The 24439-nt window shown below is 46.7% G+C and overlaps 4 protein-coding genes across 6 annotated transcripts; 3 read left to right on the forward strand and 1 right to left on the reverse strand.

The window, feature by feature from the left end:
- Positions 1-656: 656 nt before the first annotated feature.
- LOC100829576 (protein gamma response 1) lies at positions 657-3777 on the reverse strand. 3 transcript variants are annotated; one of them, XM_024457841.1, is made up of 4 exons: positions 3527-3777; positions 2238-3398; positions 1432-1870; positions 1186-1327 (listed from the first exon to the last, which is right to left on the reverse strand). In XM_024457841.1, exons 1-4 carry the CDS (start codon positions 3705-3707, stop codon positions 1321-1323), a joined length of 1788 nt encoding a protein of 595 aa, XP_024313609.1. In that variant the 5' UTR covers positions 3708-3777; the 3' UTR covers positions 1186-1320. The 3 variants fall into 3 exon arrangements, with proteins under 3 accessions (XP_014753060.2, XP_010227500.1, XP_024313609.1); XM_014897574.2 differs by having other exon boundaries at positions 657-1870; positions 3527-3713; XM_010229198.3 differs by having other exon boundaries at positions 657-1870; positions 2238-3421; positions 3527-3672.
- A 21-nt stretch (positions 3778-3798) lies between these two features.
- Positions 3799-7900, forward strand: LOC100824141 (putative pentatricopeptide repeat-containing protein At3g13770, mitochondrial). The gene is made up of 3 exons (XM_014897661.2): positions 3799-4340; positions 5196-7051; positions 7704-7900. Exons 1-2 carry the CDS (start codon positions 3932-3934, stop codon positions 6629-6631), a joined length of 1845 nt encoding a protein of 614 aa, XP_014753147.1. The 5' UTR covers positions 3799-3931; the 3' UTR covers positions 6632-7051; positions 7704-7900.
- Positions 7901-9349: 1449 nt separating this feature from the next.
- LOC100824449 lies at positions 9350-13133 on the forward strand. The gene is made up of 12 exons (XM_024457840.1): positions 9350-9492; positions 9597-9797; positions 9928-10125; positions 10220-10291; positions 10390-10485; positions 10688-10767; positions 10843-10921; positions 11011-11254; positions 11335-11528; positions 11657-11762; positions 11848-11934; positions 12005-13133. Exons 2-12 carry the CDS (start codon positions 9621-9623, stop codon positions 12775-12777), a joined length of 2106 nt encoding a protein of 701 aa, XP_024313608.1. The 5' UTR covers positions 9350-9492; positions 9597-9620; the 3' UTR covers positions 12778-13133.
- A 119-nt stretch (positions 13134-13252) lies between these two features.
- On the forward strand, positions 13253-18538 carry LOC100829886. Its single transcript, XM_003563580.4, has 11 exons — positions 13253-14303; positions 14793-15205; positions 15314-15385; positions 15584-15679; positions 16212-16291; positions 16366-16441; positions 16514-16724; positions 16804-16997; positions 17083-17188; positions 17282-17371; positions 17629-18538. The coding sequence occupies exons 1-11, from the start codon at positions 13745-13747 to the stop codon at positions 18354-18356; spliced, it is 2625 nt and encodes an 874-aa protein (XP_003563628.2). The 5' UTR covers positions 13253-13744; the 3' UTR covers positions 18357-18538.
- The last annotated feature ends 5901 nt before the right edge of the window (positions 18539-24439 follow it).

The raw sequence follows: 24439 nt of genomic DNA on the forward strand, positions 1-24439 counted from the left end.
TGCATCCTTCAAATGCATGTGGCAATACAATCAGATTGTTTTTGTACAGAAAAGTTCAGACGAGCAACAGCTTAGAATTTTGGCATTTGCAAATTGCAATGCTCTACGGCCTAATCATATCCATGTCAGTTTGATGTAGGTGGAGATGAGAGTGAGAGGGGGCAGTGCGGCCGTAGTACAGAGTACCTTACTGTCCTTACACTGTGACACTTGATACGGTTAGATTCACGAAAGACAGGAGCACGATAAAACAACACAGATGACAGCCAAAGAAAAGATGGAGAGCAGGTCATCAAGAGTATAAATGAGAGACAACTGAGGAAGTGTCTGAGGTAAGCACGTGGCCTTGGGTGTCACAAGGGACCAAACGTTAAACACGTGGGTTTGCAATAACCGGAGATAGGACAGAAGAAAGAAGCATCGATAATCCGGAGGGACCAAACTCTTTCATCACATGGTTTCGTAAATCCTGTTACTACGAGATAATCCGGACTACGAATTAAAACTGGCTCTGGAGTGGAAGTTTGGAACTGAATCTCGGGATCAAATGGACAAAACAAAAAGGGTAGATCCAGGGTCTGACAGTAGAGCTAAATGTGATGCAAATCAACCCCAAAAAGGTCGATTCGTTCAACAGATTCTACACAGGAGGACCAGATATGATACTAGTAATATTAGACAATAAAAAAAAGTTCACAGTTGTACCAAATCTAATAAAACTCAAAATACAAACTCTCTGATCCAATAACAGGTAATAGATCGTCCAGTTTGCTTCATGTTCTAAGGCACAGAAATTGTGGTTCCCTATTTTTGTGAATTTGTTTTTGAGAAGCAACAAAGTTGATTCAGCACTGAAGTTATCTTCTTCTGATGGGCAGGAGAGCTGCTCTTGAATGGTAAAGAGCACCTAAAGCTATTATTCAACATTTCTGAATTTACATAGAATCTGGAACAAACTGACATTATGTTCTATCCTCAACAATTGACACTATATCCAACACTAAACCTTACTGGCATGATGTGTATTTCCCAACATAAGATTTGTTGCTGAGGTCATAAACAATTTCAAGGGGTAAATGAGAACCTATTGTGTGACGACGTTTCACACCAAAGAAATTTGCCTTCTGCTTCATGTGCTACATTTCTGATTCAAATCCAATGTTCCAAAACCCTTCAGGCGTCAGAGGTGGGGCATACCTGTATCTATGTCTGGACACACCATCATGATGCTCACACCTCATGCTTGTAGAGTCCACACCATCACCATTTACACGGCCATCAGGAAGCACAGCATCATAGAATTTCTTGCACTGCTTGCATTCAACACCTTTCAAATTCTCTCGATCAGCTTTCTTTCTTACAGGTTCTGTATATTTGAATCCTTTATTTGGTGGCTGGACTGAAATCATGCTTCTCGGCTTGGGAACTGACCTGTTATTGAGGCCCTGAGTGACAATATTGATATCTTGGGTCTCATCATCTGAGTTGTGGAAGTCCATATCTTGAGGAGGAGAGGCAGCAACAGCTGGTGCTTCTTCTCGAGTTGTTGGATTCAGGATTGTATTTTTTATTGCCTGCAGAGGTGTATCAAGAAAATCTTCATGTGGATCTACAACACCTGGCTCCTTCCGTGCTCGAGTTTCTCTCCAGTGTCGACTTGGCCGGGTGAAACTAGATGACACCTCTGTCTTTGAAGTGCTAGTAGCATCCTTTTGCGGAGGGTTGGTTGGATGAGATGGTAGGGAAAGGCGAGAGTTACTGAACGGACTCCTCACCGTGGTACCAAGTCGAGTATGTTGACTAGGTGCATTCTTCTGGTCTCCTGTAGTAGAAACTACCTGGATGCTCTCCTTTTTTGTGTCCTGCAAATCTGGAAATCAAACAAGTGAGATATAGATACAGATATCCAATCAGTAAATCCTACATATTTCAGATACGTGCATTATGTGATATAAAGTTGGCAGTACGGAGGTAGCAACTTAACATTGTTCAGAGCATAATACAGCCTATATCATATTTGCATGAAAAGTATAGATCCTTATACAGTTCTTGATGGTAGCAGTACGGAGTTAGCAACTTAACATTGTTCAGAGTATAATACAGCCTGTATCATATTTGCATGAAAAGTATAGATCCTTATACAGTTCTTGATGGTAGCAGTAATTCCAGAACTAAAAGGTGATACCCTGATTAATGAAACTTAAGTAGCTCTTAAGAGGAAAGTAATAGGGTAGTACCTTTAAGCTTTCTTTTACTTGGAGGACTCCCTGAAGACCTTCGATCCACCAGGGCGTCCATATGAGACTTGGATCCTTCAATCTGGTCAAGCTTCCGAGTCGCATGGTTATACTGAGACTTCAAACTCTTGTACTTTATCTTCGACTTATTAAGCTCCTCAATCAAGTCCCTCGACCTATTCTTCTCAAGAAGAAATTCCTTATCCTTCAACTCCATCTGCTGCAGCAACCGCTGATGGTCCTCCCCCTTCCTGGTTATCTCTGCAGCCTTTTCCCCAATCTCCCTCTCAAGCCGACGAATAACCTCATATTTCTTCATTTCCTCCTCCAATCTCCCAAGAAGCTGTTTCTTCTCAGCATCATACTTTGCAGCCAATCGGTCAGCATCCACAAGCTTCCCTTTCGTCTCCTCAAGAGAGCTCTCCAGCTGCAGCAGCCGCTGATGGGCCTCTCTCTCCTTGGATATCTCAGCAGCCTTTTCCCCAATCTCCCTTTCAAGCTGACAAATCACCTCATCTTTCTTCATTTCCTCCTCCAATCTCCACAGAAGCTGTTTCTTCTCAGCATCATACTTCGCAGCCAACCGGTCAGCATCCACAAGCTTCCCTTTCATCTCCTCAAGAGAGCTCTCCAGCTGCAGCAGCCGCTGATGGGCCTCTCTCTCCCTGGATATCTCAGCAGCCTTTTCCCCAATCTCCCTTTCAAGCCGGCGAATCACCTCATCTTTCTTCATTTCCTCCTCCAATCTCCCCAGAAGGTGCTTCTTCTCAGCATCATGCTTCGCAGCCAATCGCTCAGCATCCACAAGCTTCCCTTTCGTCTCCTCAAGAGAGATCCCGAGCTGCTGCAGCCTATCCTCCGAACCCCGCTTCCAGCAGTTCAGCTCCTCCAATTGGATCACCAAGCCGGCCTCCTTCTTCCTCCACTCATCCTCAGCCGCCTTCATGGCATCGTCCAGCCGCGCCTGGAGGAGCTTCGAATTTGCCTGGAAGTGCGGAAAGAGCCGGTTGCAAAAGATGAACTCCATCTGGGAGACCCGGTCCTTCACCTCCTGGATGTTGGCCACGAGAATAGTGCTCACCCCGGAGATGTATTGGAAATCATCCGCCGCGTCAGCTCCACCATCGGCGGTCGACACGGCCAGAACCTTCCTCTCCATCTCTACAACAACGAATTTGCCCTGCCTAATCGCCCAGTACAAGCTTAAGAGATCTAACCCTAGGAATCGCCCAATCTGGCTGGATATTCCGCGCGAATGCGGGATCTGGGGATAAGGAGATGGAGCTTACCTCTAGCTCTCGGATTCGATTCAAACCCTAGCAATCGCCTTCCTTGCCGGCCGCCACTCCCGCTCGCTTCGCTCCAAAATGTGAAGCTTTCAAAATTTTCCCGGCGCTGCTTTGCCTCAAATTTTTGGCTAGAGAAGGGATATTTAGCACACGGACCCCTGTTTATGCAGTGTCTTTCCATTATAGTACTCCACTGAAGCGTGTAAGATTTGACTTAAGTCCCTCGAAGGAAATAAATATTACTTGATCTGAGACGTTCATCGATGATCGGACGCTAGAGAACGCTGTTCTTAGGCTTAGTGGTGGTCGACGCGCAGGAGCGGAGCAGCATAACCTCGACGGCGGCGCGCGCGAGGTGCTCGGGGAAATGCCCGCGCGAGCTCAGCGCTCTTGGAGACGGGAATCATGCTTGTCGCCCGCGGGCTCCGGCGTGTCGCGGTGTCCAGCCTCGTGCGCTGGGACATGAGCGTCGTTGCGGCTCGACATGCCGCGTCGAGTTTGGCAGTCCCGGGGGCCGACGCGAGGTTCCACGACTACGACGCAGCCATCACGGCGTGCGTCGAGAGGCAGGCGCTCGGAGAGGGCAGGCAGGTGCACGCGCACATGGTCAAGGCGAGGTACCGCCCGCCGGTGTACCTGGCGACGCGGCTGATCATCTTGTACGTGAGGTGCGGCGCGCTGGACGACGCACGCAACGTGCTCGACGGGATGCCTGAACGGAACGTGGTGTCCTGGACGGCCATGATATCTGGGTATTCCCAGAGTGGTCGGCACGCCGAGGCCTTGGAGCTGTTCATCCGGATGCTCAGAGCTGGTATATCATTTCAATCATTCAATTTTTGGTTGTCTTCGTTGGTCAATTGAGTAACAATGATACAAACACACGGAACCAGGACTCTAGAGATGTCGAAAAAATAAATAAAAATCTGGCGGACTTGGTAGAATGGACCTGAGTGAATCGAAATCACACCTACTTTTTATAGCATGATTTCTGGTTTTCAAATAGATTTTGTGGATGTATGTATGATCCCTGATTTCGCAGTCAAACCCATCCGGGATGTATTATCTTTTTTCTATATATAATGCATATATTTTTATAGAGTATATATTTTATGTAGCAGCATGGTTAAAAACTTAAAGGCCTTATTATGGATATATCAGTACTGTAGTTTACACACAACAGAAGCTGGTAGATCCATCTTTGTTATTCTGTTATCATTTGTCCTGCACTGCAGCCCTTAGTCCTTCAACACAACTAAATAGTTTACTACTCCCTCCGATCCATAATAAGTGTCTTGGATTTAGTAACTTTGTACTAAATCCAAGACACTTATTATGGATCGGAGGGAGTACAATTGTAGCAACAACCTGTTATGTACCTCTTGCTTTCCTCTTCAAGATAACCTCGATCAGTCCCTCCAGTCTGGATATTTGTTTCCAAACACCCTCAATTCTGGAACAACTGGATATGCATTCAGTTACCTCCAGCCCACAAGGATTCGAGGCTTGGCCTCCCCAGTGCCTCATTGCTAGTTTCTTAATAAAAAATGCCTCAGGTGCTAGGCCTGTAGGCCGAGTTTTTTTATGTATTCAGTATTTCAGTTACCTGCAAGGGTCAATATACAATATATCAAATGTATAGTCGATTATATAATTATTTTATTGACAGGATGCAAGGCTAATGAATTTACGTTGGCAACTGTTCTTACATCTTGTCCTGTCCATCAAAGCATACAACAGGTCGAGCAAGTCCATTCTCTTGTTGTCAAGACAAATTTTGAGTCACACATGTTTGTTGGGAGCTCCCTTCTTGACATGTACGGCAAGTCAGGGAATATCCAAGAAGCACGGAAGGTGTTTGACATGCTTCCAGAAAGAGACACTGTTTCCTGTACTGCCATTATATCCGGCTATGCTCAACTTGGCCTTGACGATGAAGCCTTGGACTTGTTCAGGCAGTTGTACAGTTCAGGGATGCAATGCAATTATGTTACTTTCACTACCCTTCTCACTTCACTGTCTGGGCTGGCCTCCCTGAATTATGGCAAGCAAGTTCATGGGCTAATACTTCGTAAAGAGTTGCCATTTTTCATTGTTCTACAGAATTCTTTGATTGATATGTACTCCAAATGCGGCAAGCTGCTATACTCAAGAAGGGTATTTGACAACATGCCACAGAGATCAGCCATCAGTTGGAATGCGATGCTTATGGGATATGGTAGACATGGCATAGGGCAGGAAGTTGTCCAGCTCTTTAGAACTATGACTGAAGAAGTGAAGCCTGACAGTGTCACTCTGTTGGCTGTTTTGTCTGGTTGTAGTCATGGTGGGCTGGTTGATGAGGGCCTTGATATATTCGATCTTATAGTCAAAGAACAAAATGCAGTCATCCATATTGGACATTATGGGTGTGTCATTGATCTTCTTGGACGTTCTGGACAACTACAAAAGGCTTTAGATTTGATAGAACATATGCCATTTGAGCCAACTCCAGCAATTTGGGGTTCATTGCTTGGTGCTTGCAGGGTTCATATTAACGTTTCTGTCGGCGAGGTTGTTGCTCAGAAGCTTCTGGACATGGAGCCTGGAAATGCTGGCAACTATGTGATCCTTTCAAACATTTACGCTGCTGCTGGAATGTGGAAAGATGTTTTCAGAGTAAGGAAGTTAATGTTGGAGAATACAGTCACCAAGGAACCAGCGAAGAGCTGGATAATTCTTGACAAGGTTATCCACACCTTCCACTCAAGTGAGCGTTTCCATCCCAGGAAGAAAGATATAAATGCTAAGATAAAAGAGGTATATGTTGATGTTAAAGCAGCTGGCTTTGTTCCTGACCTGAGCTGTGTCCTGCATGATGTTGACGATGAGCAGAAAGAACGCATGCTACTTGGTCACAGTGAGAAGCTGGCTATAACTTTTGGACTGATGAACACTCCTCCAGGCTTGACTATCCAGGTTATGAAGAATCTTCGAATCTGTGTTGACTGCCACAATTTTGCGAAGTTTGTTTCAAAAGTTTATGGAAGGGAGATATCTCTCAGGGACAAAAATCGGTTTCACCTACTTAAAGATGGAGCTTGCACCTGTGGAGATTACTGGTGATCGAAATTTTGCCATATTATTCATATATAGCATTGCTCATAGGAAGATCATTTTTTCATTCCAATAATACAGCTAGCAACATAAGCAATGAATGTTGACCCTGAGAGGACCGAACAGAAAATGCCCTATTGTGTGCTCATTCCGAGTTCTGGTGTCAGACAAGATCAGCAAAGATTGGCTGCTAATAGGAAGATCATTTTTCATTCCAATAATACAGTTAGCAACATAAGCAATGAATGTTGACCATGAGGGGACCGAACAGAAAATGTCCTATTGTGTGCTCATTCCGAGTTCTGGTGTCAGACAAGATCAGCAAAGATTGGCTGCAAAGAACCACAATAAATTCTTATCAGCACTCCATAACTTGTGGCTACTGAAAGATGTCTTTTCACAGGAAATACTGTACTTCAAAATTAGAATGTAAGTTATTTCTCTTGTAGCAGCTTTCCTGAAAAAGATATCTCTAGTTCTCTACTAATTTCATCAGGGCTGTTTAGTTGCCTGGGTATACTCATAAATGCTGTGTATCAACTGTTACATGTGTAATGTAATCACTTGGGTTATCACAAAAAAAGCTCACGAAATGGTCCATTTCATAAAAAGGAAGAGTTTTAAAGTAATTTAGTGTTCACATATTTCGCTGGACTTTAGAGGTACCTGGAGATAATACATATACATATACCATCACTTGGAAAAATTTAGCTGTTATTGTTCCCCAGCTATTTATGTCTATCTGTTACTTCACAGAGATAATTTCGATTATCTTCAGCTTTTGTAGATCCAAGCGATTATTTTTTGACAAATGCATAAAAGTGGGGCCTTTATGCTCTGTTCTTTCAAACAGCCTGTAAGCTGCTCCTGAAAAAGTAACTCATAATTTCACTTTATAGGAACCTGATACCGTGTAGAGCATAGACAGCTAAGACAGGGCAGTGAAAGCTCTAGTGACTAAGATATAAATCTAGTAGCTAACTGTAGCTTTCTCCAGAACCATTTTCTGATAGCTTTGTGAATAAACCATGTTCTATTGTTCACCGTGATGGAGATGTTTGATGTTACCATTTTGTTACAGGAAGCTCAGCACATGCTCTTGATGGTAGCTCGTTGCGCGAAGGGCAATTCAGGACTTTAGGCTGTGTCAGGGGTCATGGCAGGCCCCAGAAACCTACCAAGGTTTGCAGCTCTATAACTGAAGCTATTATACCATGTGACTGCATGATTCCTATTGTTTGTCTTATAATGAAAAATAATGCCAAGTCCTTTGAATTACCATTGCTGGCAGTATCTATTGCGGAGACTCTTTTGCGTGTAGATATAAATGACTCCTACTGTTTGTCTGAGCATGAAACAGCAATTCTGAGGAGATCCTAAAATTATCGTGGTTGTCATTAGCTATTGTGGAAGTTTTTGTGCATGTAGCTATAAAAAATATCATGATTGATTAGCTATTGTAAAAGCTCTTGTGCATGTAGCTACAACTGCTTCCTCATCTTGTCGCAGTGTCTTATCGTGAAATTAAGAAAAATGCTGAGGTTCTGAAAAAGCTTCCTTGGTTACTTAGTATAGAGAGACCTTGTACCATAGCAGGGATTGATTCTTGCTGTTTGGTCATGAAATGAGCAAAAAGACAAATGTTGAAAAAGGCTACATACAATGGCTCTATCATGGTACCTATTGCACATGTACTACCTTATTGGGAATAAAAGAGATCAGCAGGTTGGTTTCATCCCTGCAAAACTGGCAAGTTTAAAAAAAAAGCAGAACTGCCAAGTTCATCAGTGCAAACTGACAAGATCTGGAAGATAACTTGGGACTAACTTTGGCATTATCTTGGGACACTGTGGATTTGTAGCACTATGAGAAACTTTCAAAAAAGTTGAGGAACATCATTTTCATGGTCATGTAGGTCATTTGGTACTTGCATTACTATTCCATATTATATTGTGATGTGCATTCCAGTTAACAGTTTAACACCCTAGAGGCCTAGACATCAATGTCAGACAATTATCCCATTGTACATGCAAATCAAATGCACGCAATTTATTGCATGACAGGGTATCCTAAATGATGAAGTAAAAAGTGCATTAGGCAAGGTAGACTTGGGCTTTACCAATTTGGGATCAGTACATGGATAAATCTAGTTTTCAGAAGGATTCATTTATAAAGTTCACTTGTTATCCAAGTTTAAAAAAACTCTTTTGTTATCCAGTCCTGACACGTCAACTCACAGTTAAATCTACGTAGTGTGTTTTAATTTACCACACCCAACTGATCTTCAAACAAAGAGCCCCCTCAATCTTCTTGATGCTTATATATGCGTTCTTTCCTTCCCGTTGTGAACTGTGCAACAAGCCAACAACCACCTGTGGTCTGTGGAGTGTAGACTTGTAGGAATCAATGGCGCGTAGCCTGGTTCTACTGCTGCCGCTGCTGTGCATGGTGTTCTTCCAGAGCGCCGTCGCAGGACCGTCTGTTCAACAACACACAGGGTCGGCACAACGATGGACTGCCCCACCTGAACCCGACGGAGGAAGAGACATGGATGAACCTCCTGCCACGCAAGCTTGGTCCCATGGCAGAGTTCGACTGGCTGGCGCTCTACCGTAGCCTAACGCGCGGTGACAACACCGGCGGCCACCAGGTCACAGCTGAATTCCTGTCCCAGGTGTCCCTGCACGACGTCCGCCTCAACCCCGGCTCGATGTACTGGCAGGGCCAGCAGACCAACCTTGAGTACCTTCTGTACCTCGACCCCGACCGCCTCGTCTGGAGCTTCCGGCAGCAGGCTGGCATTCCCACCATCGGGGAGCACTATGGCGGTTGGGAGGCGCCCGACAGCCAACTCCGAGGCCATTTTGTAGGTCAGTTGTCACTTCAGGTCACCTCACCCAGTGACCAAAACTGTTTGTCCATTTCAATCTCCTCCATGTGCATGAGAAAAAGCTCTCTGTGTTTGTGTTCGCAGGGCACTACTTGAGTGCAAGTGCACATGTGGGCAAGCACGCACAACTACTCGCTCAAGGAGAAGATGACGAGGGTGGTGGACATCCTCTACCAATGCCAAAAGAACATGGGCAACGGGTACCTCTCAGCTTATCCCGAGAAGATGTTCGACATGTACGAAGAGCTTTCCGAGGCCTGGTCACCTTATTACACCATCCACAAGGTTTGCAGCAACTTTTCCATATCCATCACCACTATCCTGTTGCAAGATTTGATTTCAAATGTTGAGGTCACATCATGCAGCATCATAGTATGTTGTTGTTATGAGCCGTAGCGCTTTACTATTTTGACAGATTATGCAAGGCCTTCTGGATCAGTATACATTGGCTGGGAATCAGAAAGGTCTTGAGATGGTGGTGTGGATGACTGATTACTTCAGTGACCGTGTGAAGAATCTGATACAGAAGTACTCTATCCAGAGGCACTGGGAAGCCATGAATGAGGAGACTGGTGGATTCAATGATGTGATGTATCAGCTGTATACTATAACGGTAATATCAGTTTCATTGCAGTTTGTAATGTTTAGTAATCTTTCACTATGGTTCTTGTATATGATATTCTTAGAGTTGTTTCTACACTGTGCAGAAAGACCAGAAGCACTTAACGATGGCTCATCTTCTTGACAAACCATGCTTCCTCGAACCACTAGGCCTTCACGTCAGAAAATTGCCTTTCAATTGCTTTTTTAACGTTTGAGATCTCATCATTTCAGTGTTTTTAGCAACATTTGGGTGATATCAGTTTTTCCTTTTCAGGATGATGACATATCAGGGTTGCATGTTAATACTCATGTTCCTGTCATAATCGGTGCGCAAAAGAGATATGAAGTTGTCGGCGACCATCTTTACAAGGTAAACTGAAAGTTCTTTAAAGTTTCCTATTTATAATGGTTAACAAAGACCTCCACTTCGATGCACAATGTCACAAGCTTCAGCTTATGATTGCCCACTATAATTTCGGGTTATTCTCAAGCATCAAAGAAAAAACGAGTACCTCTATTTTTCAAAACTTGAGTGATCCGGAGCTGAATACAAAACTAACCACGGTGCGCAGGAGATTGCAACATTCTTCTTGGACGTTGTAAACTCTTCTCATATATTTGCAACAGGAGGCACATCTACCATGGAACACTGGTGAGTGATGATACATATCTATCACCATAGTCATGTCTTGCGATTCTCCCTGCTCAAGTTCTTTGTACATGCCAGGCATGACCCAAAGCGAGTAGTAGATGAGATCAAAATCAGCTCGAACGTGGAGACTTGCGCAACTTACAATTTGCTTAAGGTGAACTGTTGTGCTTCGTGCCTCTCATTGCAGGTATTATTAATTCAACAGAAGACAAATTATGAATCTGACTTTGCTCTGGATCGCAGGTCTCACGAAACCTATTCAGGTGGACAAAGGAAGTCAAGTACGCTGACCACTATGAAAGACTGCTCATCAATGGGATCATGGGCAACCAGAGGGGAACACAGCCTGGTGTCATTATCTATTTCCTTCCCATGGGCCCCGGACGATCCAAGAGCATCAGCGGCGCGCCCCCTTCTGGCCACCCCCCCAAGATGCCAGGGGGATGGGGTGGTCCAAATGACACATTCTGGTGCTGCTACGGAACAGGTAATTCTCAAATATTTGCACAAGTGACCTTGCCGCCATTCTCGGTTTCTAAAAATGAAGATTGCATTGATAATTGGCAGGGATAGAGTCATTCTCCAAGTTAGGGGATACCATATACTTCCTGGAGGAGGGTGAAACACCGACACTCTACATAGTTCAGCACATACCGAGCACTTTCGACTGGACAGCGGCAGGCCTTACTGTACAGCAGCAGGCCAAACCACTGTTCTCAACTGATCCTTACTTCGAAGTTGCAATCTCCATTTCTGCAAAGGTAACTTCTGAATATCAGTTTCATTTGAAAAAAAAATGAATATCACCTTCAGCCATGGTACCTAGGCCATCTTGTTGGATCAAGAATCGGAATGTTCTATTATTTGCTTTACTTTCTCATACACGCAGGGAGATGCCCAACCAGCAAAAGTGATGGTGAGGATCCCGTCATGGACATCCACAGTTGGTGCAGTGGCAACTCTGAATGGCCAAAAACTCAACCTGACATCTGCAGGTAACTTCACTAATGAAATGATATTGCTGATATTTCATATGAAAATTTGAGAAATTCCTGCTTCATGCTTGATCATCCCTTGCAGGTGATTTCCTCACGTTGACCAAACTTTGGGGTGACGATATCTTGCTGCTCCAGTTTCCCATTAACTTAAGAACCGAGGCAATCAAAGGTACAAAATCTCAGACAATGTTGATATCTTCCTTGCCACAATGTAAACTTAATGGTAATTTCCTTTTCAGATTACCGGCCAGAGTATGCATCCATCCAAGCAGTGCTGTTCGGACCGCACCTCCTCGCTGGTCTGACACACGGCAACCAGACCATAACATCCAGCGACCAGTCCAATAATGGTCTAAACCCTGGTGTCTGGGAAGTGGATGCCACGAACGCCGCCTCCATGGACGACTGGGTCGTCCCGGTCCCTCAGTCGCTCAACTCGCAGCTTGTCAGCCTGACGCAGCAGTCTGGCGGGCAGACCTTCGTCCTGTCCGTGTCCATCATCAACGGCACGCTGACTATGAGCGAGATGCCCGTCGCCGGTAGCGACGCTTGCGTGCACACCACGTTCCGGGTCTACGGCCCTGCTAACCTCGGTGACGGTGGCGTTCTTCGAGGGCAGGAAGTGATCATCGAACCGTTAGACAGGCCTGGCATGGCGGTAACCAATGACCTCAATGTGAACCTGCAGCCAGGACCGGACACCCTCTTCAATGCCGTGGCCGGTCTCCCCGGCTCGGTGTCCTTGGAGCTCAACACCAGGCCAGGGTGCTTCCTGATGGCATCCGACGCGAAGGCTGCTCAGGTCGGCGTAGGCTGCCGGATGAGCAGCGGCGGTGACACGGCCGCCTTCCGCCACGCCGTGAGCTTCACCCAGGCGGCGCCACTCCGGCGGTACCATCCGCTGAGCTTCGCGGCGAGGGGCACCCACAGAAACTTCCTGCTGGAGCCGCTGCAGAGCCTCCAGGACGAGTTCTACACCGTCTACTTCAACCTGGTCACCACCGACAGCTGAAAAATGCTCTTTTGATCCATCCGCCGTGCACGTGGAACTGATCGCTACAGACCACAACTTTCAGAGTGTCGCAGACCGACACATGTGCTTGGGCCATTACAGTACACAGTTACTGAGTGTACTGTTGTCTCTCGCCATGAGCAATAATGTTAAGAACTAGAAAAGTAGCATGTGTGAGTGTGATGGTGTTGGGAATTCTTGGGGTGGTTAAGATCTTGATCCATACATATGCACCTTACATTCATGTGCCGCGTGACTATAAATGTCGTCCAATTAGGTGCCGGCGTATATGCTGCTATTATTGTTGCTGTGGTACAATCCTTGATAGCATAGTGCGAAATGCGGTGTGGTCACAAGATGGGAGCAGCTATGCTTTTGGTTGCTACGGTTCTTCTTGCCCAAGAATGTTTAATGGCTCCAGACAAGTGAATTGAAGAGAGTGAAGGAGCGGAAGAGGAAAAAAAAATACAAACGGCCAGGCCATTATACCATTTTCTACTGGCTAGCTAGCCAAGCTACGTAGCGCGACTCGCTTCCTTCTTCTCACGGGCCTGGGGACAAGAAGAGCAAAAAGAGAGCAGAGGCAAGGTGACAAGAAGGAGAACGCAATGGGACAAGAGCTGCATCGTTCGCGCGGCATGTGAGTGCACCGATAAAACCCTTTTGTTGTTTACTCTTCTCGTGGTCTGTCCGTCGTCGTTCCGTCCGCCCGTCCGCCTTCAAGCAGCGCTTGGTCTTTGTAGCCAGCCAGGCATAAGAATTCGCCGAGACTTACTTAAACGCTGTCTTTTTCCACATTCCTGTGGTCACTCACATCACATCACAGGGAGGCCGGGCGATAAAAGCTTGCGCCGCTCCCAGCTCTCTCCGGTGCGTGCCTGGCATTTTTGGGCAGTAGTAGCAACTGAAGCAGCGGACACTGACACTGACACACAGAGAGAGCGAGCTCAGTATTCTTATCTTCGGAATGGCGCGGCGGGGGTTGCCGTTGCCGGCGCCGTTGGTGATGCCGGCGCTGTCGTTGGCGCTGGCGCTGGCAATGGCGGTGGCCAAGGAGTGCACGAACGTGCCGACGCAGCTGTCGTCGCACACGGTGCGGGCGCGGCTGCAGGGGGACCCCTCGGCGGAGGAATGGCGGCTCCGGGCGCTCTTCCACGACCACGCCCACGTCAGCCCCACCGACGAGGCCACGTGGATGGACCTCCGTGCCCCCCTCGCCTCTTCCGCTGCCACGGAGGAGTCCGGCTGGGCGATGCTGTACCGGGCGCTCAAGGGCTCGGCGTCCGGAGGATCGGCATCAGCGGCGGCGGGGTTCTTGGAGGAGGTGCCGCTGCAGGACGTAAGGCTGGACATGGAGGAGGACGCGGTGTACGGGCGCGCGCAGCAGACGAACCTCGAGTACCTGCTGCTGCTGGACGTGGACCGGCTGCTCTGGAGCTTCCGGACGCAGGCGGGGCTGCCGGCCCCCGGCAAGCCCTACGGCGGCTGGGAGGGCGCCGACGTCGAGCTCCGCGGCCACTTCGTCGGTACGTAATTCATTCGTTCACAACAGCGTCGCGCCCCTCTTGCTCCCGAGTCCAGTCGTTTCTTAGGCATCGCCGGCGTTTAATCCGTTTAGAATTCACACGAGAATACGAGATTCCGGCGTCCCGGCCTATTCACGGCTCGTAAAAACGGAGGAATGCAAGGTGTTCACCAACTGCGTAGAGCGTTGTTTTGGGCCGCCGAGGGAGGCGGTCGATGGTTGGTTCCAGCCAGTTCTGGTCATGATTGATGGGCTGTGGGCTAAGTGGAGCCTAGTTCGCACAATGGGCTCTGGACTTCTCCACTCGCGAGGATGGGCTATGTGGCCCAGGTCTGATCGTCTCCTAGGAGTTACCTTCATGTATTTCGAATTTTTTTTGGCAACAATAATCAAGTACACGTATGGCCAAAGGAACTTTGGACCCCTTCTTTCCGCAGCGATTCTTGCAAGTTGGCATGCCTTGATGCACTGCTCCTGTGCTGTGCTGCAGGGCACTACCTGAGCGCGGCGGCCAAGACGTGGGCGAGCACGCACAACGGCACGCTGGCCGCCAAGATGTCCGCCGTGGTGGACGCGCTCCACGAGTGCCAGCAGGCGGCCGCGGCCAACGGCGGCAACGGCTACCTCTCGGCGTTCCCCGCCGAGTTCTTCGACCGCTTCGAGGCCATCCAGCCCGTGTGGGCGCCCTACTACACCGTCCACAAGATCATGCAGGGCCTCCTGGACCAGCACACGGTGGCCGGCAACGGCAAGGCCCTGGCCATGGCGGTCGCCATGGCCGGCTACTTCGGCGGCCGCGTCAGGAGCGTCATACAGCGGCACGGCATCGAGCGGCACTGGACGTCCCTCAACGAGGAGACCGGGGGCATGAACGACGTGCTCTACCAGCTCTACACCATCACGGTCATTCCCCTTATCCTTCTTGCCTGCCGCCCGATCACTGTTTCCTGTTCAGGACCTTCAGGTTGTGTCTGATGCTGATTCCATCTTTTCCTTTTGTGTGTTTACCAGAATGATCAGAGGCATTTGGTGCTCGCTCATCTTTTCGATAAGCCGTGCTTCCTGGGATTGCTAGCGGTTCAGGTCTGAAGAGCTTCCTTGCTCCCCTGTGTCTCTGCTACTGTACTTGTCTTACACTTTGTTCATGCCCCTCTGATGAAATATGTGATATCATCATTAGTAGCCAGCGGCTGTCAGAAAAAATATAATCATTAGTAGCCAACTAAATAGATATCTTATTTCTGAATGATGAACGATATTTTCTTCTGTTTTCTCTTTCAGGCCGACAGTCTTACTGGATTTCACGCCAATACACATATCCCGGTTGTTGTCGGCGGGCAAATGAGATACGAGGTTACCGGTGATCCTCTCTACAAGGTAAAAGTTATTTCAAGTTTTGATTAGAACTGGACTTTTGAAAGAAAAAAGTCTTAATTTCTTCCCTTAAAAAAAGTCTTAATTTCTGGAGTTTTTAAGTGTGAGTTTCTTGGATGAGGGTAAAGTTTTGTTTCTTGGATGAATGATAACTACTGCGATTTTCAGAATAGTTGACTAAAGCAGTGGATGAGGCTAGACAAGTTTCACATAATCTTTGTTATTACCTCTCCATGGCTATGTTTTTTTTACCAATGCAATATCTTGTTTGCATCCAAATAATGCAAATGAGATTCTATAGTTACAAGATACTACTCCTCCGATCCATAATAAGTTTCGCTGGTTAGCGACATTTGTTATGGATCGGAGGGAGTATTTTCTTGGAAGAAATATATGATACTAAATATATATGAATTTGAAATATGTGATTTGCCCATTTGGCTAGTATTCTGTAATCATTATCGACCAAAAGAAAGTATTCTCCTTCTAACTCGAGTGAACCTGAGTGAAGCTGACCATAAAATTCATGGAACAGGAAATTTCAACATTCTTCATGGACATAGTTAATACTTCTCACAGCTATGCAACTGGTGGCACATCCGTCAGTGAATTCTGGTAATGAAATATAGATGGCACAAGTTTAAATTTGTATTTTGTTTAAAATTTCATGTTCGAAATGATATTGTCAGGTCCGATCCAAAGCGCTTGGCATCGACTCTGACCACTGAGAATGAGGAGTCTTGCACTACCTACAACATGCTTAAGGTAATTTGCCTCTTCATGACCATCAGACTAACTTTTCATCTCAAGAATCAGCGTGCTAAACAAAGTGTGCAGGTTTCTCGCCACCTGTTCAGATGGACCAAGGAGATTGCGTACGCCGACTACTACGAGCGTGCGCTGATAAACGGTGTCCTGAGCATCCAGAGAGGGAGGGACCCTGGTGTCATGATCTACATGCTGCCTCAGGGCCCTGGCAGATCAAAGGCAGTCAGCTACCATGGCTGGGGAACACAGTATGATTCATTTTGGTGCTGTTATGGGACTGGTAAGCAGACGGTTCTTGAGTTCCACAAGAGGCAATACTGCAATAGAAATGTCTGAATTGTCTGATTTGTTGTTTGCAGGGATAGAATCATTTTCCAAGCTTGGGGACACAATCTACTTTGAAGAGAAAGGAAGCAAGCCAACGCTATACGTCGTCCAGTACATACCAAGCATTTTCAACTGGAAATCTGCAGGCCTTACTGTTACTCAGCGACTGAAGCCGCTCAGCTCATCTGATCAATATCTTCAGGTCTCACTCTCAATATCTGCAAAGGTAAGATAACAGCTTTTTTTAACGATGGCACTTCGTTTAAGACGATAAAGATCGGAATTTATTCAGTTTGCTTAATGTCCCGCAGACAAACGGTCAATATGCGACGGTGAATGTGAGAATACCATCGTGGGCATCCGCGAATGGTGCAAAAGCAACTTTGAATGACAAATATTTGCAGTTAGGATCTCCAGGTATGCTCATGAACATGCGAGGAATACAGAATTTTGCGTGCAATTAATGTTTGATGAACACTGAAGATTATTACTCAATCTTAATTTTATCAGGGACCTTCCTCACGGTCACCAAGCAGTGGAATAGTGGTGATCACCTGACACTCCAGTTACCTATAAACCTAAGAACAGAAGCAATAAAAGGTCTGAAATTTCCACATTTTTGCAGCATGCATCAATATATTTCAGCTTGAATGAACTGAATTACAACTTTATATATCAACAGATATGAGGCCCAGAAAATAATAAACATGTCATGGCGATCCTTAAGTTACAATGTTAATACAGTACCACACTAGCTAAATCTGCTAAAATCAATCAGTACCCTGAAATCAACATCAAACATCATAAACTGAGTCAAGATCCTGATGCCAAACTCACTGGAAGTGTTGTGTCTCCAGATGATCGAGCAGAGTTTGCATCTCTACAAGCAGTCCTCTTCGGGCCATTCCTGCTCGCCGGTCTCAGCACCGGAGACTGGGACGCGAAGACCGGCGCCGCCGCAGCGGCCATCTCAGACTGGATCAGCCCCGTCCCTTCTTCCTACAGCTCCCAGCTGGTGACGCTCACGCAAGAATCCGGCGGCAGCACCTTCGTCCTCTCCACCGTGAACGGCACCTCCCTGGCGATGCAGCCCCGGCCCGAAGGCGGCGGCACCGAAGCCGCCGTCCACGGCACCTTCCGCCTCGTCCCCCAGGGATTCTCTCCGCCGCCGACGACCAACCGGCGCCACGGTGCCCCGACGAATCTCGCATCCGCCATGATCGAGCCGTTCGATCTGCCGGGAATGGCGATCACAGATGCCCTGACGGTGGTGCGGTCGGAGGAGAAGAGCTCGGGCTCCCTGTTGTTCAACGTCGTCCCGGGGCTCGACGGGAAGCCGGGCTCGGTGTCCCTCGAGCTCGGGACCAGGCCGGGGTGCTTCGTGGTGACCGCCGGCGCGAAGGTCCAGGTCGGCTGCGGCGCGGGGTTCTCGCAGGCGGCGGCGAGCTTCGCGCGTGCGGAGCCGCTGCGGCGGTACCACCCGATCAGCTTCGTGGCCCGGGGGGCCAGGAGGGGATTCCTCCTGGAGCCGTTGTTCACCTTGAGGGATGAGTTCTACACCGTCTACTTCAACCTTGGAGCCTGACAAGCGACCGAATCCGTGTCTTTTCTTCCGGGAGATGAAATTCAGTCTTCTCTCCAAAATAATCTTTGGAGGTGAAAGATGATTAATCTGGGTTAATTCTTCCATTCTTTTGTCTGAACAGTAAGGATCTTCAGATCCTGTGAATAAAGTTTTGGCAGATGAGAAAAAGATTGATTTTGGCATGCATTGGTATTTTGGACAAACCTGGGTAGTTGCATGGTTTTCTTTTCTTGAGAGAGATGGGGTGGGGGAGGGGAGGGAGGGGGGGACCTCCCGGTACATCCTCTTGATCGACACCCCCCGTCCCAGTGAGCATTTCCTGTCCCATTTCACTCTCTCTCTCTCATTGATTCGCAGGATAGGAAAAATACAGGAATAGAAAAACCGTATGATTGCAATGTCATGACCATTCGAAACCTACATGATTGTGGTTAGACCAATGTTTGTTTGATTGAACACAGGAAAAACAAAGAAATTTGAACAAGAGGTTGGAGTGGATGGAAAAATTCCTATGAAATGTAGTGCAATAAAATGCTTAGGAAAATTTCCCATGAGATTCAATCCTACAAATCAAACAACTCAAATAGGAAAAAATTCTAAGGATTCAAATCCTCCAAAATCCCTATGAAAATCTTTGGAATCAAAGGAGCCCTTAATCTCTCTGCAGCTCTGCCCCAAGTGATTAGTAGATGTCCCAGCGTTCCTCTGTTTGCTTCCTCCCATGGCGTTCTTCTCTCTATTTTCTCCCTGCGAATCCACCTGCTGAGAGCTGCTCCGTGCTGTGAGGGAGCTCGGTCCCTTCCCCGTGTCTCTTGATGGAGCTCGGCCCCTTCCCCTTCCCCAATTCTCTGCTGCTACCCGCATGGCAGCTTGCCGTGGCCGTGGAGGCTCTCCCGCCCGGGGTGGGGGCCGGCCACCCCGGCCTAGGCTGCCCCCGCTCCTCCTCCTTGTCTCCTCCCCCTGCACCCGCCCGCCGCTGCTCACCGCTGCCCCCGCCCCAAGTAGAAGGCAGCCAAGAAGTGGCCGCATCGGCCTTGGGGCAGGAGGGGCCAGGCCCCTGGCCGTGTGTTCGGCCACCGCCGCCGCGTTGTCCTCCGCGTCTATTCTTTTATTCTATGTTAGATCCATGAGAGGTACTGTCTTTTGATCATCGTTTCTAATGTGATTTTGTCCTGGTACATGGTGTACTGTTGTGAATTGATGTACACACCGTTGATATGACGATGTACACACTCTTGATATGAATTGAGAATTGAGAAGATACTTATCATGTACTATGATGTAATTTGAGAATTGAGAAGGTACTATCATGTACCTTGATGTACCGTGAGAATTGATAAGGTACGTTGAGAAGGTACTTAGTAGTTTTGATTGTAATCATAGTGTACATGAGTATTGACAGGGTACTTAAATTGATGAGGTACATAAAATTAATAATATATTGCCATGTACTCTAATGTACTTGACATGTATCCTGATATATTTGCTATGTATTATGATGTACTCATCTCATAAGTTCATGTACACGAGGTATTTCAAAACTAATAAGGTATATTTCGTATACCATAATGTACTGAATATGTAATTAAAAACATGTCATGTACTATAATGTACTTAAAAGTGAGGGACAGAGAGAGAGAAGGAGAGATAACAATAAAAGTTGTCAGTGCTCAGACTGTTAATCCCTATCTAATTTAAAGTGTGACAAATTAACCAAGAAAGAGAAAGAAGGGGGTGTACAGACTCCGCTTTAGAAGGGGGGGGGGGGGCGAGGGAGGGCACCTGAATAGAAGTTACAAAAGAGAAGTACTCAAAAGAGAAGTTACACCTTCACAAGTTGAAAGGAGAGGTTGTCATGTCAGACTTGGATCCGACGCGAGTTTTTTTAGTCCACGGTGGGGATGGGGGTCTTCTCGGCTGAATACATTATCTCGAAAGCTAGAATTCAAAATGAATGAAATACATGTAGAATTTCTATGAGTCTGAAATACATGCAGATCGGTAGTTCAGTTGTCTTTTTCTGATGCTTTCTTAAAACGCCAATTGCGGAAGGGGGGAGGGGAGGGGGGCCTCCACCTAAATATATTATCTCAAAAGAGGGAAGTAAAGAGTCCGAAATGCAAGCGAAATCTCTGAAAGTCCGAATTGCATACGGATATGTAGTCAACCAGTTGTGGCGGATGCCTTTTGTGATGCTTTCCGGAAGCAGCTAGTCCAGAGAGTTAGGTATGAGATAATATTATTACAACTGACGACATTAAAATCATGATTTCTAAAAACTTTGACGTTCCTAGCATCTCATATCTTCTAAAGAATGATTAATAGAACTGATGGCCAGAAAGTTGTTTCGAGGCGTTCCAACCATAGGACTTGAAACATTATCTCAAGGAGACTATGCGGACTTCAGTGCAAATGGCATTCTATCAGATAAAAAAAATCCTTATGATTCGCAGGCATTTGGATACGAGATCCAGGATCCAAGTTGTGCTGCTGACAGCGAGGAGGCCGTCGAAACATTCAATCGCAGATCCAAGACATCGTACCGCCGATTTGGCACCAGTGGGGCTTGCGACATGGGGACCCTTTGTCACCCATGTTGTTTGTGTTGGTGATACACACGCTCAACAGGCTCCTCTCCAAGGCCTTTGAGCTGAGAATCCTCCGACCGCTCGCAACTCGCCAGTTGTCCACCGGCGTCTCCCTTTATGCCGATGATGTGATCTTGTTTTGCCACCCAGATCGCTTGGAGTTGATGGCGGTCCGCCGCATCCTTGACCTGTTTGGGCATGCTTCGGGGCTGAGCATCGATTATGCCAAATGCTCCCTATATCCGATTGGTTGTTCTGATGAGGAGGCTGTGGAGGCGGCAACCACGATGGGCTGCCAGCTTGCCCCCTTCCCGGTCCGTTATCTCGGGATTTCGTTGGCACTGCGAAAGCCGTCTCCTGAGGCCTTCGACTGCTTGGTTGATAAGATTGCGGACCGTCTCCCGTCTTGGAAGGCGGGTATGATGACTAAGGCGGGACGCTGTAACATCCCAAAAATTCAAACTCTTTCATATGCATTGCATTCATGAGCATCATGCCACAATTGCATATTTGAATCAAATTTGAATTCCAAAAAGGCTTTAAAAAGGTTTTATTTCATTTTAAACCTTAGGTTTTTCACCCATTTGAGCTTTGGATCTTTAAATCAATAGGGTTTATCTATAAATGGGATTTATTGCATAAATGAGCTATCCCATAATTTTTAAGATTTAATTTGGAGTTGAAAAACTATTTATTCCAAATAGTTATAAAGCCCTAAAGGCATTTATAGGGCAAAATTAATTTTTAACTATTTTATTTTGAAGGGAATTTAGTCCCAAAAGTTGAATCATATTAAATATGATTTTACAAATTTTCTGGAATTTATTTGGATCAATTTGGAGTTCAAAATCAAAAGTACAAAGGAAAAACAGAAAAAGAAAAAGGAAAAAGGAAAAGAAAAAAAAAGAAACGGACCGACCCAACTGGGCCGGCCCACTTACCTGCCGCGCGCCGCAGCCCAGCAGCAGCCCGCCGCGCGCGCACGAGCCACCGACAGGTGGGCCCCACCTGTCGGGGTCGTCTTCCCCACAGGGAAAGCCCCGCCCATCACGCCGCCGCGTCCATGCCGCCAATCTCGCCGCCGTCACCGGGATCCGCCATCTCCGTGCTCCCTGCAGCCTGCCGCCCGCTTCAATATAAAGCCCCGGATCCCCTCTCTCTTTTCCCCCTCCTTCCCCTCTCGATTTCGCCGCCAGGCCGCCGAAATCTCTCGTCGGAGACCGCCACTGGCGTGAGCTCCGCCTCTTCTTGGTGTTTTCTCTTCCCCTCCGCGTTGCCGTTCTTTTGACGCGATTGGTTTTTCGTTTGGTGCCTCGTAGCCGTCGGACGCTGCTCGCCGACCTCGCCGGAGCCCCGAACCGTGGCGTCGGAGCTCTCCGTCGTCCTAGGCGATGGCACGAACCTCGCCTCGCCGCGCCGACCGCGTCACCGGACTCATCACGCCGCGCCGCCCTCGCCCACCTCCTCCCCGACGACCGGCGACCACTGGAACTCCGTCCGCCGCCCCGCCCGTGCCGCGCCGCCACCGGACCTCGCCACCGGAACCCTAGGTTCTCGCCGGAGGTGAGCCCGAGCGCCCGTGGCCGTTGGATCTCGGCCAACGGCCGAGATTAGATCTTGCTTTATGTTTTAAGTGAATAGGTACCGACCAATCAGAGAGCGACACGTGGCACCGTAAAAGAAAAACAAAAATGTAATTTTTATTCCCGGATTGAATTAAATGGTAGTTTTGCAGAAAAACCCCTAGAACTTCAAATGCTTGTAACTTTTAAACCACTAGGCCAAATTTGATAAATTTTATCTTTCTGGAAAGCTCTTGACCTGTAGAATATTTTGGCAGAGTTTAAATTTAAATTTGGATAACTTAACCACAGTCAATTTTCAGAAAGGCCTTTAATGCCATTTAAATCATATCTTTTAATTTAGAAATCCTTTTTAATTGAAACCAGTGCCCAAAAATTTGTTTTATTGTCCTCTGTCCATTGGGACAGAGAAAGAAATTTTTGGAGTTAAATTAATTGGCTGATGCCAATAAAACCATGTTTTAGGGTTTTAATCCCTTGTTTTTGTATTTTGTTTTTAACCTAGTGCATTAGTTTTAATTGCTAATACTTTGGACCATGTTTATGATCCGGTTAATCACCCAAATAAAATCAACCCAAACATGTCACATGCTTGCATCGCATCATGGCATACTTACCCTGTATTGGATTGTGTGTTTATATGTGTGTATGTTTGCTTCGTTTAGATTATCCGGAGAGCAACGTGTGTGTTGTGAAGAGTGTAACTCAAACTACTGTGACAAAGGCAAGTTCACTTTGACCATCATCCTTTTATTTTATTATGCACTAGTTTTTATTAGTTGCATTGTTAGGATTATTATTGTATCTATGCTAGCTATGATCTCTCCTAGTAGTATAGGATACCCTTGCCATGTTCTTACCACCAATTGCCATCATAGGTAGTTCAATGCTAGGCTATGATAGTATAAGTGGGTGGTATTATTACAATGTGATGTTATTGAATTAAAGTATGGTTTTCCTAGTGTATGGCAAAACAAGTAATTCAATGAACCGTCCTGGGTGGGCTGCTTTGAGTATTTGAGATGTATGCGACGTCAGGTCCATTTCTATGGGTCCATTTCTATGAGCCGTCTCGCCATTTCTATGGGAGCGCATGCGTCGCAAATGTGGGATGCCACCCGGGGTAACCAGAGACTGGACTAGTTTCCTGTTTAGTAGCTTCCAGTACAACCACATGCTAATATGGGCTCTGGCTGGATGGAGTAAGACATATGATCCTGGATCCGAAGGATTGTGCAGATGTAGGCGTGTAGGTGGGAACGTAGGTCCCTCAGGTGGTCTGGGTGATTATGGTATGAAAATTCTTGTAATCGATGCCGTTGCTACTCTACCCTGAGGACAGCAAGAGATTAACACGTCGATTTCTTGTGGGGAATGTGTTACAACCTCTTGAGATTGTCAAACTAAGTACTTAGCCGTGTCCCCGGTTACGGACAATTATGAGCAACTAGATTTGGGGGTTGTAAGGAAAGTCTCACTCATTCTAATTTCTTAAATAAAATGAATGGTTTGAACAGGGTAGGAGCAATTGATGTATCTACTCAATGTGCTCTAGGTTAATAGGAGCATGGGTGTTTCTACCCCGTGTCCAATAGTGATAAAACTATTTGTTGAAAATGATAGGATGAAACATTGATGCTTTTATGCAAATAGCCAAAACCCTACCTTGCCAAATAATGTATATACTTGTTAGGTCTGCTATAACCCTTTGGTGAACTTGCCAATACATTCAATGTATTGACCCCCTAGTGGCTGCAACGTTTAAATGTTGCAGGTGAACCAGGTGAAAAGTGAGGTGCGAATTGTTAGGGTTGCGAGTTTACATTCCAACATGTTTTCGACTGTGGAGTTGTTATGGGACTCCTGTATCTTGTGCCTTCCGCTGCAAGATTTTATTTTCTCTTGAGCTAAC

The sequence above is a fragment of the Brachypodium distachyon genome, chromosome 1 (genome assembly GCF_000005505.3).
Source record: "Brachypodium distachyon strain Bd21 chromosome 1, Brachypodium_distachyon_v3.0, whole genome shotgun sequence".
Taxonomy (NCBI): domain Eukaryota; kingdom Viridiplantae; phylum Streptophyta; class Magnoliopsida; order Poales; family Poaceae; genus Brachypodium; species Brachypodium distachyon.